The sequence below is a fragment of the Chiloscyllium plagiosum genome, unplaced genomic scaffold, assembly GCF_037043375.1.
Source record: "Chiloscyllium plagiosum isolate Xiang-an unplaced genomic scaffold, Cpla_swu_hap1 HiC_scaffold_19, whole genome shotgun sequence".
NCBI lineage: Eukaryota > Metazoa > Chordata > Chondrichthyes > Orectolobiformes > Hemiscylliidae > Chiloscyllium > Chiloscyllium plagiosum.
The window spans coordinates 35,115,848-35,128,461 of record NW_028270157.1 but is presented as its reverse complement, the minus strand read 5'-3'; the positions used below and the strand labels follow the sequence as shown (position 1 = coordinate 35,128,461).

Here is a 12,614-nt window from a genome sequence, read left to right as displayed (position 1 = left end):
TGATTATTTCAATATAGTAATTCAGATGTGTATAGAAATAAAGCAGAAGTACTGAGAATGGGATAGTTGATGCTGAACTGTTCCTTTTATGTGAGAATGTTTTCAGTAAGATTGGTTCGAAAATGCTTATTACTGTTAGCCCTTCATAGCCTCATCTTTAGAAGTAAAATTTACTGCAATTCAACCTCTATTCCTTTCTATTCACCACACTTGTCAGTCAGCTCAATGCTGTATCTACAGGAATGGAGGTGTTATATTCCAGCAATTATCATGTCATATACTTGAAAATGTAAATGAATGTGTGTGTAAAATTAAATTTATGGGTTGTCAGTGAAGAATAAGAACCAGGAGAGCAATTACTTATCTGCTTTCATCTCTCTAGCTCTGATACATCAGGCAGAAAACCATGCAGATAAATGCTGGAATTAGCATTATGCAGGTCTTAAAATGAATGGGCTGGTGTCTTGTGTTGCCTTCTATAGCTTTTGTTTTGAAGAGCAAGTGAAATTAAGATGATTATCATCCATCAATCTGCTAGAAAGACAGTGATAGAACAAAGGCCACTAAAATTCCATGTTTACAGTATTTGGTTTTCAAAGAGTGTCAGACTTATTGGGACAGTTTTACGGTTTGTTGAAATAGTATTTGAAAAATTTGTTCCTCTTTTACCGACAATTTAGAAACATTTTTTAGAGATACTAATGCTGAACATGTTCTAACTGACGTAAAGCTAGCAATGTGTTTTAGAAGTGTACATTAACATTTACAATCACTTGCATCAATAATATTTAATCAATGAGTTAAATTTAAAGCATCTCCACATTGTAACTGGATATAGCATCATACCGATGTTAATTTGTCTCTCAGTAGCTCTCATCAGCAAAACTACATTGTCAGTTTTTGTTCTTGATTCTTAAATGTTCTAATTAATTTATTCATTCATTTTGAACATTTGGTACAACAATATTGATGTAATACTGGGGGCATTTGCTAGTTCAGTAAATTGTCTGTAGCACAAAGTTTCAGACATGGGCTAACATTTAAATGGTGAGATCAAAAATCTGCTGGCTCTAATTCACCAAGTTTTAGGACTCCAGGAACAATGCTGTAGATTTGTTTGAATATGAATGTGCAGTGGGATGTAGTTTGACCTTCAGCTGTGATTTCAGTTCATCAGGATTAGTCAAGCTAGGCGATCAAGACTGCTAATGCATAATGACTTATAAAATGAAAAATGTGTAGTGACCATGCAAATGTTTCAGCTAATCAAAGAGGAGAACTTTAGCTTTGAGAGAAAAGAACAACAAGGGCATGTCAAGGCCTAAAGTGAAGATGTGTGCAAAATAATCTGAGCAGCTTTATTAGCAAGAGACAGTTTCGAAGTTTCATTTCAAGCTCTTCACATTTGTACAGTATGTTATTTTGCATATATAGTACCAAAAATGAGATTGGATGAATCCCATTTTTTTCTTCCCGTTAAAAACTGCTTTAAGATGATCTGAGACAAAATTCACATTGAGAGTTCAAGGTTACTAAAATAGTAACCCATCTATTCCACATTCATTTTTCAGCAAGAAGGAAAACTATTTGTTGTCTTTATTCACATATTGGGGCTGATTTTATTCTTACTCACTTGTCAGTGACTGAACATCAGAACAAATAAACAGGAACAGGTCACTGGGCTGCTCAGATCCTGATGATTTCTGAATTTAAACTCTAAAGTGCATGTAATAAAGCCCCCATTCAAAATTGTATGGGCCTCAAAGCCTTGTTCAAATTGGGATCCACTTGATGTGATTTTAACACAAACTTGAGCAGGGAATCCACAGCACCTTACAGCCAAGGCTAAAACAGGTTTGTAGACACGAACGTTTAGTTGAATCTAAAACTTTGTTTTGTGAGGCCAAATAGCAGCAGATCATACACAAGCCTGACTACAAGAGTTGCAGCCCATTGTCCCCTCCATTGAACCCTACCTCATCTTTTACTTAACTGGAAGTTGACAGAATAGTAAGCAGTTCTGGTGAGATTTACCCGTGGCCTCCTCCCAGGTGAGAAATTAACTAACTGGAGCAGGATTTTGTGAGGAGCCTATGCAGAGTTGGAATCTGTCCGGTTAAAAAATACTCATACCTCAGAACTCTCACGGACATCTTTGCATCTGATACTTTCTCTGTGTTACATTATGGAAATTGCAAAATTGGTTTAACTCCACCAACACTGGATTACAAAAAATATGTAGAAAATTAAATTGAGAGATTGTGGGATTTTAGTTGAAATGTTCAAACTTTCAAAAACTGAGAGAAAACTTTGATAGGTAAGCATTTTATAAACCTTAACACTGGATTGTTACCTTAATTACTTTGCCGTATATGTGTTGCCTTACGGCATTCATTTTAAACTATATTCATGGAATAAGTATTGGTACCGTAAATTGACTCATCACTGCTATATTAAGTATTTGTCCTAAATGTCCAACCATTAATTTTTTTCATTCTATTGAAGCAAATTCTAACAATATTTTACAAGTTAGCTGGGGTAATGGAGAAGCAGTCTCATACATCATTCAGATGGCATACATGAATCCTCATAGTTCTTTGGCATCATTCACGTACACCCTGATTTTGGATATTTTCCATTTTAAAGGCTATTAACACAGGTGTTTTTTTTATGTTGTTGATTTGGTTGTGTGTCTGTTTGTTGTAAACAATCACTTACCCCTCTTACTACCATGCTCAGATATTATAACTGATTATAATCTTTGACTTGAAGAAGTAAAATATGTGATGTGTAGTGTATTTAACTCTTTGCCCTAATGGTTATGCTTTGCTGTTTATGCATCATGTGTATATATAGCATGTTAAGGCAATATTTTTTATAGTGGATGAAAATAAAACTGCATGAGAATTTTAAAGTGAAAACAAGCGCATATGTGTACTTTGTTCTCTTAATCTTTCTTTGACCAATGTTGTTCATGACTTCTGTCTTGAAATTTTTGTTCTTCTTGACTGTGGGAATATGCACCCGAGTTATCCTCTTCCTTCCTCCCACCTAATTCATAAACAAAGTGATCACATGTGAGCCTGAGGGACACTTAAGTTGAACTCTGTCTTTTTCTCTGCCAGCAAAGTTTCCAAAGATTGGGGTCCTGTAGTCAATTGTAGTGCCTTAAAAACAGTACAAACTCAGATCAACTCAGTTACTAAAAGTGAGTGTTAAACCTTCCTGATCCAAACAGTTTGGCAATTCGAAGCATGATAAGGATAACTTTATTTTAATAAATTGAATTGATTGACAACACAAATGGTTAGATTTTTGTCTTCATTACTTGGTTGATAATCTGGCCATTTGGAATGATAATAGCTCTCAAGATCATGTGATTTGCTTCACAGGTCACTGCTAAGGCAGTGAAAATAGAAACTTCTTCCATTTTTTTCTCCTGTGCATATTTATGAAATTGTAGTGCATGCATACAGTTTCCATTTACTACATTGTATGTTGTTTGCTGACAATTCATAAGAAAACCTCATCCTGTATGACTAAACATTGCCACCAATATGAATAATATTGTTAATGGATGTTTTAATTTTTGAACAACAGAATATTTGGAAGTCACAAGGCAACTAATGTTTATGTGGAGGCTTATTTTCAGTAGGTAGGATGCCAGTTGGCTAGGAGAAAAAGGAAGCTTTTAATTTATTTAAAGCATTGCTGCTTATGATACATGTCCTTTGTTATAACTTGTCAGCTTTACACACCCTGTATTGTTCCTGGCAAAGCCAACTGCAATGAAATGCTTTTCTGGTAAGCTTGAAATTGCTGATATCATTTAGTATATTGAATCTCATGCTAAATTTCTCATCTTTTATATCAGAAGTAATTTTATAGCAGTTATTTTGGGTTGATTTTGCCAAGGAATTTTGAAATTTAATATTTTCATTAGTTAAAAGTAGTCTCTACCGAAAACCAATTGAACAATTACCTTCAAAACGAAAAAGTTGTCAAATTAAATCAGATTAAATCACTTGTTACTATAATAATTCATTTTCTGAATTTTGTCATGTCACTTTCTTAATAGTCCATAAGAAAATGTGAAAGAGAAACTGTTTACATTTACTTTTTTTATTTATATTGGAAGATATTTGCCTTTTCAAAGAAGAAAGTAATTGCTTTTTTCAAAGGATGAATAACTTGGCAGATTGACAAGTTTTCAGATTATGAGCTGGTTAGTACAAGCAATGCCTTCAAATAGTGTATCTCAAATGCTGTTCATTGTATTACTCCATCTCTTAGTGTGCAAGGCGTTGCTCACAGAGTGCAACAACACATAAGGAAACAATGTAAATGCCACAAGAAATCTTGTAGCAGCATGTCTGTGCGGAGGGTAGAAGACAAACATTGATTCTGGGCATCTCACCGTTTTGAAAATGTTATCCCTTCAGCAAGTGCTGCAAGACCAAGCAAAGCATACAGCATGTTGCAGTCTGCTGGTTTGGCTTGATGTTCTGAATCTCTCTTGCTGGAGCAGGTGCCTGTGTCAGTGGCCATGATGACTCCCCAGGTGATCACCCCTCAGCAGATGCAGCAGATCCTTCAACAGCAAGTGCTGTCCCCACAGCAGCTTCAGGCTCTACTTCAACAACAGCAAGCAGTCATGTTACAGCAGGTATGAGAACACCCGCAGCACACCTGCTTTTGACAAGTTACACGTAGAATTGAAAATATCTCAAGAAGCCCAGTTTTTTTTTGTAATTTGTACTATTATGCTATATTTTAATCATAAACATATGCATCTGCCTCAACAAAATTAGAATTCATTAAAATAAATTTTTAAAACAATCATTTTGTTTTTTGTTTTGATTTTAGTTATGCATATTAGTAATTGAGTATATATGTAAGAGCTCCATTGACAAGGAAAAATAAGTTTCAAGTTATTTACTAACAAACAGCACATTTAGCATATTTTTGCTATAAGTCCATTACAGGTATTTTCTTAGCACCATTATAATTATTTGGAATTGCAGAGGCTGTTTCACTTCATCTTTTTATTAAATTAAGCAGCTTATGTATTGTGCTGTTGGCTAAGGATATCTTTTTAAAAGTGATTTCTGACAAAAAAAACAATATTAGAACTTTTACATTGTAATGACATGCTGCACAACCATATTCAGGACCTGTTCAGTCATATCAGTTGAAATTGCAGTCCTGTGACATCCAGCTGAATGGACTGACAGATTAATTAACTTTCTGCTAAGAACCTAACCATGGGGTTTGTCTCAAAAAACGACACTGAAATTTGCTTTGCGTTACCATCCGATTTCTTTACGCGCTTCTAATTTTTAGGTTCATTTTGTATAGCAGTCTCTATTATTTTTCAGCAACAGCTTCAAGAGTTCTATAAAAAACAACAGGAACAGTTGCATCTTCAGCTTTTGCAGCAGCAACAACAACAACAACAACAACAACAACAACAACAGCAGCAGCAACAACAGCAGCAGCAGCAGCAGCAGCAGCAACAACAGCAGCATCCAGCCAAGCAATCAAAAGAGGTAAGTTCCAAGTAACGAGGCTACCTACATAATAGTTTGGGGTGAAAGGAGGCAGAAGAGAGACAAGAATAGGATCACGTTTTTCAGTAACGAGCCTCTGGTTGTCAAAGGTCCATTATTATGATTTCCTGAGTCTAATAACAATGACAGTGGTACTTTCATGTCCCTCTTCTTTGTAGTGTGGAACTCGAAAGTTATAATCCAAAGCTGCTGTCTTTTAATGTTCACTAATGAATCACAGTGTACAAAGAGCAAGCTGTGTGATGGACAAAGTACTGATTATCTTGTAGTCACAGAGATTCTGAGTTGGTGAGGGAGCCTCAGTTTTTCCTCAGAGGTACAGCTCAGAGAGCATGCAAATTTAGCCTACTGTTAAAAACCCAGGTTGAGTATAGACTTCAAAGTCACAGGTCCCTGATTAATGAACTGCTACTGTTGGTTTGGACTGGCGAGCAGAAAGTTACAGTTTGATGTGCTCATAAATCAACCTGACAGGCCTGTTTCCCTGGCCTACCTAGCTCTTGTCAGCAAACTGCATCAAATATAAACATAATACAAACAAAACATGTTGAGATAGTTAAATTGATCAGCAGGTATCGTGGACATTGTCTTCAAGAAACATATTATGCAAATGTACAGGAAACAGCATTGACCTCCTGAGGCATTGTTTCTGTTTGGATTTGTGAACAGAATTTCATGCAGCCATCAAATATGGAATAGAAATTGCTCCCTTATTTCTCTTGAGGCTTTGGGCCATCCACATGACTTGCTCCATTATGCAGTCTGTTTTCCAGTGAGTGCATCAGAAGTTTTGCTTTTCCCCAAACTAAAGTGAAAGGTCTTCCACAGCAGCTTGTCTTCCTCTGAAGTGTGACTGCCTTCTCATATCCTCCTGAGTCCCAGGAACTCCAGTTTGTCTTGTAATGCCTCAAAAAATTGGAAGTTAGACTCTTTCCTGTAATAGGGCATTTCTCTGCCTTGAATGTATTCCCAGTTTTAATGTATTCCGACAAGAGAAGAAAAGAAAGCTAACAGGGCAATGCTATGAAGGCTACATCCCAGTTTACTAATAGATCACTTGAGACCACATTCATGGGCCACTAAGGACTAAACTTATTCAGCTGCAAAAGCAGCACTGCCTATAAAGATCTTGCTGCGAAGATTTTATACAATAGGCCTGGATAAATGTAATGTTATAGGTGACCTTAGCATTTGAAGGAGCTTCTTTGGTAATTGAAATTAGTTATCCTAATCAGTATTCACTATGTGTTATATTTTCAAAACACTTACTAAATATCATACGTATTCCTGCACTTGTCATGCACATAAATTGTATTGACAAGTTTGTGCTTATGACATGTTCATTAAATGAACAAAAAAATTGAAGAAAATCACTCAGCTAAGCTTTCCCTGTTTGTTTGTTTGTATGGCACTAAAGACAAAAATCATTGCGATTTTATATCATTATAATTGTCATTTATGTTAACATTGGCAAGAAAATAGTATCAAGCACTCCCAGATCTGCTCAGTCCCAAAACAGAAAATGATTATCCACTCTTTAATGAAAACAGTTTGAATTACAAGGAGGAACCTTACTTAGCTGAGTTTTCAGTTAGTGAATTCAGGCATGTAAATAGGTATAAATCAAACACAATTTTGAATAAGATTTTGCTTCTTGCACAGAATTTCTCAAAACATTGTATGCTATGCTCCCAGAAATTTGCATTAAAATGTTAAATCCTGAAATAATCTATTTTAAAATGATGAAAAAAACAATTTTGAGTATCTCAGGAAGCAGGCTGCAGCATGTCAGAATTTTTCTGTTCTGTTTTTCTTTCCAACAACCCTGAGTATGGAGATGATCTACTGACAACAATTTTTGGGTTCTTGTTTAAAAAGTCAGCTTGTGATCCACTTCATGTGAACCACTTTGAAAGTGGTTAGCACAACTGATACTGATCAAATAACATGGTCCAATCAGAGAAACATTTTATGTTATGGTCACTATTACAAATAAGTGAGTCTTAAATTTATAATTTAGTTAAGAACATTGTTTTACAGTTGTTTATCTCTGAGAATTTAGTTTCTGTTTTACACTGTATGAATCAATATATGTCTTCACAGCAGCAGTTGGCAGCCCAACAGATTGTCTTCCAACAGCAGCTTCTCCAAATGCAGCAAATCCAACAACAACAGCATTTGATGAACTTACAACGTCAGGGACTCATTACTATTCAACCTGGACAGCCATCCCTTTCAGTCCAATCTCTACCACAAGGTACTGGAATGTAATACTATTAAAGGGTTCTGAAACTTATATTGCTTTGTCATTTAGTGGCATATTTATTGCAAACACATGCATAGAGTAGCACTTCTTGATTTTGTTCTTGCAACATATAAAATTTGTCACAAACTCTGAACTTCGTTATATTAACTTACTGAGAGAATATTTAACAAGTAATTATGTAAGTGATAATCTTTCTTCTCATTGTGGCAATTTTCTTGAGGAAATATTTAAGATGAATTATCGCCAAAATCAAGTAATACCATCACAATCATTTTGTTTTTGCTGTGTTTGGACCTTCTACAAAATAGGTTTTCGACTCCAATTTTCAGGGACCAAAACGATTGCCTAGATCCCAATGATTTAACAAGAAATGAAAATGATTTTTAATATAGATATATACAAATGCAGCATATACGTTTTCCAGCAGTGGAAAATACAATGGGAAAAATGAATAAAAATCTATTTGAAAGAAATAGGTTCACTTTTACTTTTTTGTCCTGTTTTCAAGAAACTTTTGAATCAAAAGCAAAATCAATATTTTGAATCTGATGTACAATAATCTGGCAAGCAATTCAGTTAGTAAGCCCATTTCTTATGTTTGCCGAAGTGTATCATCCAACAGTACCATCAAGTCTGCAGAAGCTGTCACTATTGTTGATGTTAGAAAATCATCTTAATGGTCTAACCTTTTTAAAAATTTCATACAGATGTGAGATTTTGGGGCAAATAAGGAGTCAGATATTTTACCATAAAATGGACATTTGTTTCAAGATTTTGATTCACTTTGAACTTTGTCCATTTGAATGCTTTGTTATGTTAGTTTTTTTAAGAAATGCACATTTTGCTGGAGAAAATCTGCCGTTCTTATCCAGACTAGCCTAAATGTGACTCCAACCCATAGCAATGTGGTTAAAATTCATAACTGTCCATTGGGCAATTACAGTTGGGCATCAGTGCTGGCTTGACCAGCAATGGCCACATTTCTCAAAAAAAAAAGTTTCTCATGCACCTAAACCCTGTAAAAAAACACTCAGAGTTACTGCCAGAATGAAACCTTTTCTTATAAAAATAATTTAAGCGACCTTTGTGGATATGTTACGACAACCTGTAATGGCAGATGAAGACTTGAACATAGATCTTTAAGGTCCTCTGCAAATTACACTGTTTGTGACTGCAACATTACCTCACCTTGTTCAACATCATCAACCATGTCTTTTTTATTTATCCACTCTTTTGATAGTCCAACTGCATTCTGCGGTAACAATTCCATGCATTCCATCAGAAATTGATTCTCTTCTTACCCTGCTCCCTGATCCTACACAATTCCCAATTAATCCATCCTTCTCCTCAGTTAACGGGCTGTTTTTGGGATTTTTGTTTGTGGGCACACTCAGCTTCAAATGCATTTTATATGCCAAGCTCCATCTTTCTATTTGCTCTATATTTATGCCTTTTGTTAGTTTGTGGATGACTGAAATTTATTTTCCTCAACAGAGAAAAGGTCATCGTTGATACCCCTAACCATGAACAAAAGTATAGTTCTTTCCAGCCACAATCAAAAGCTCACCAAAATTAGGAGAATTTGCCAAAAGCTTGATTTAAATTAAATTGGTACGGTACAAGCTGAGGGTGTCTATTTCATTAAATATTCCCTTGCTAAATACAGCATGACTTAGATACATCTTGCATTTATCCATCACCAACACTACTTACTTTTAAACCTGGTTTCACCACATCTCACCTGCCATTGAAATACTTACCAAACTTTTGCCACCTTTAAATTTGATTTCTCCAGTCTCTTTTTCCCCCTACATCCCATACTTGCCCCTCAAAAAGCTGGAACTAGTTCAAAACTCAGCCAGAAATAATATCATGGGATATTTCCCACTTGCCCTTTCTATTCTCGTTGTCACTCAAATGTGTTAGCTAATTCTTCCCTAATGCATTGCACTTCAAATCTTGTCCTCCTGTTAAAGTCATTCTAACATCTTGATCTTCCTCACATTTGTCACCAGCCATAGCCATAGCTTTAATTGACCAATCTAACGTGCTTCGTCAGTTGTTTCTTGCACACTCCTCTTTATTGTCTACACTGTTGGTTGCAGAGCTTTTAGTTACTCACTCTCAGCAGGTTGCTCTCTAAGCCAGCTGTACATGCTCTTTTCTTCCCCCACCTTCAAAAGATTTCTTAAACTCATGCCTCACCATCCCTGATTGTCTTGCCTGGTGTGAGGTATCTTGAGGCAAGATGTTATTTAAGTGCATGATGTAGCTGTTTAAACTATGAAATATTTACTCTGCTTTACTGCATACCTGAGATGATGTTTCATCCCCTTGGTAATTAAGAATCTGTTGGCCACTGCCTTAAAAATATTTCAAAGTTCTGCATCAACTTCTTTTGAGGAAGGGAATTCCAAAGATACACAACCGTCTGGAAGATTTCTTTTCCTCATCTCTGTCTTAAATGGGCAACCCCTTATTTTTAAAGTACAATCTCTTAGTTCTAGATTCTCCTGAAGGAGGAAACATCCTTTCCACATCCACCCACTCAAGTCATGTCAGAATCTTATGTTTCAATTTCAGATAAGGCTTTATAAAATCTGGGCATTGAGGGATGATGGCCTGGAATTGAATGTGAGACATAAACTTGGACTACTGTTGTGAACTCCATAAATCTCACACTTAAGTTATCAAAACACCATTGTGTAGGTTCATTGCCCTGGTGGAAAAATCCAAAGGGTTTTTCTATAGTAACATGTGAGGAGCTTGTAGAGGTCATGATAAATGATGTTGGCGAATAAAAGAACATAAAAATTCAATTGGATATTTGATCATTGTTAACAAGTAGGTGAACTGGTACAGTTTTAGCGTGTAAAACAGATTAACTAATGCATCCAACCAGTACAATTCTCACCTATTCAGTTTTTTAGTAATACCTGTGCTATAATTTTTCAGGCTTAAGCCCTGCAGAGATTCAGCAGCTCTGGAAAGAAGTGACCGGGGTGCACAATATGGAAGACGGTGTTTTGAAGCATGGCGGGTTGGATCTCTCTACCAATAATTCTTCCTCTACTACCTCCACTACCATTTCCAAAGCATCGCCGCCAATAACTCATCATTCATTAATGAACGGACAGGCTTCAGTTGTCACAACAAGAAGAGATAGGTAAATATCTCAGATGGATTAAAGTACCCTTTGTGTATATGGAGACAATAGAGGAGGTAGGTGTTTAACTCCAAAGTGAGTGGATTTTAATGAAATAGGAGGTTATTATATTGCAAGTCTGATCCCTGAGCCTAAATCACCATCAACCCTCATCCAGTTTCCACAATAACAATATGGCTGCTTAGGTTTGAAGGTATACAAGGTATGCACTTGCAGGAAAACCCCAGCTTCAGGGTTTCCCATATGCCACTAGATCTTCCCTCAACAACTACTGGAAAATCTGAAAGTTAAAAATCGTCCCCCAATATATCTAAAATGTCCGCAATAACAAATAAAAGTAGTAAGCTGGTTAACTTGCTACATTGCTTGGAGGCTGAAAATTCATGTATTGCAATGGTGATCAGGAATATTTCTGTGTGCAACTGCCTCACAGTCTGTCATAGTTGTAAGACAAACCTTACTTTCACATCACTCCTAAATTCCCTGTTTTTTATTACGACTGTCCAATGTTCCTGCACCTGTTCCTCGTCGGATAACCCATAGTGTGTCTGTTTCTATATCTTCATAAAATCAACATTTTCAATAAAAATATGATCTGCAAAACCAAATTCCAATTCACCTCTCTTCCAGTAGTATGATGCTTTTTGGATTAAATTATGTTTTTTTTTCCTTCCACACAATGATTGTACAAAAACAGTTTAAATTCCATACTATGATCTTTAAAGGATAGTGGAGCATTTGGATAAATGTTTTAATTTGTGCTATGAGTTTACTTTCAAGCAAATCATTTCACCCTAGCTAGAAATAATGTGGTTCTGCCCCACACCAACGTCCCCCTCTCCAAACAGACTAAAAAATAGATTTGTTTTTCTCTGTTTTGAGATGATTTAAATGTTTTCACATTAATATATAAAATGTGTTCCAACACAGCTCCATGGATCTCTGCTAAAACAGCTGCTTTGTTTTTAGTAGAGTTCCATAAATTCTGGCATTTTTCTTTTTTTGTACAGACATTTTTAAGATACTAACATTTGAAGAGAGCTTATAAGGATTACTTGTAACTTCGAAATTGGGAAACAGAGACTTTCTCCACGTTGATGCAGGTGGTGATGTAGTGGTAACATCACTGGACTACTAACTTAGAACTTCAGGCTAATGTTGTGTAGACATGTGTTCAAGTCTCACCAAGGTAGATGGTGAAATTTGAATAAAATAAAAATCTGGTCTAACCATGCAACCATTGTTGATTGTCAAACACCGTTTAGGTTCATGAATGTCCTTTATGGAAGGAATTCTGCCATCCTTACCTAGTCTGGCCTGCATATGTCTCCAACCCCACAGAACTGTAGATTGCCTGGAGGTAATTAGGAATGGGCAATAAATGCTGGCTAAGCAGTGAAGCCCACGTCCCATGAACAAATATAAAAAAATACAAACTGCTCTCATTGTTGGTAAATCAAAATGTTCTTTAAAGATACTGATATAAAAGATTGTAAAAGCTAAAGATTCAATGGAGAACTGTGCTATTTAGAAATTTCTGTCCTGGGAATGTTCTTGGAAACACATTCATCGGGATTAAATGTGTGTTTTCTATTTCTCCCCTGTTGTCTAA

The 12,614-nt window shown here is 35.9% G+C and overlaps 1 protein-coding gene across 12 annotated transcripts in view; it reads left to right on the top strand.

Moving 5' to 3' along the window:
• foxp2 (forkhead box P2) overlaps positions 1 to 12,614 on the top strand; it is a 795,054-nt gene that overhangs the window by 696,759 nt on the left and 85,681 nt on the right. For 11 of the 12 annotated variants that reach the window (XM_087997213.1, XM_087997212.1, XM_087997209.1 and 8 more), the window contains 4 exons: positions 4,529 to 4,666; positions 5,379 to 5,549; positions 7,674 to 7,827; positions 10,792 to 11,002. In XM_087997213.1, the coding sequence (XP_087853339.1) occupies positions 4,529 to 4,666; positions 5,379 to 5,549; positions 7,674 to 7,827; positions 10,792 to 11,002 (674 nt within the window). The remainder of the gene's footprint in view (positions 1 to 4,528; positions 4,667 to 5,378; positions 5,550 to 7,673; positions 7,828 to 10,791; positions 11,003 to 12,614) is intronic. The other variant, XM_087997217.1, reaches the window with a different exon arrangement.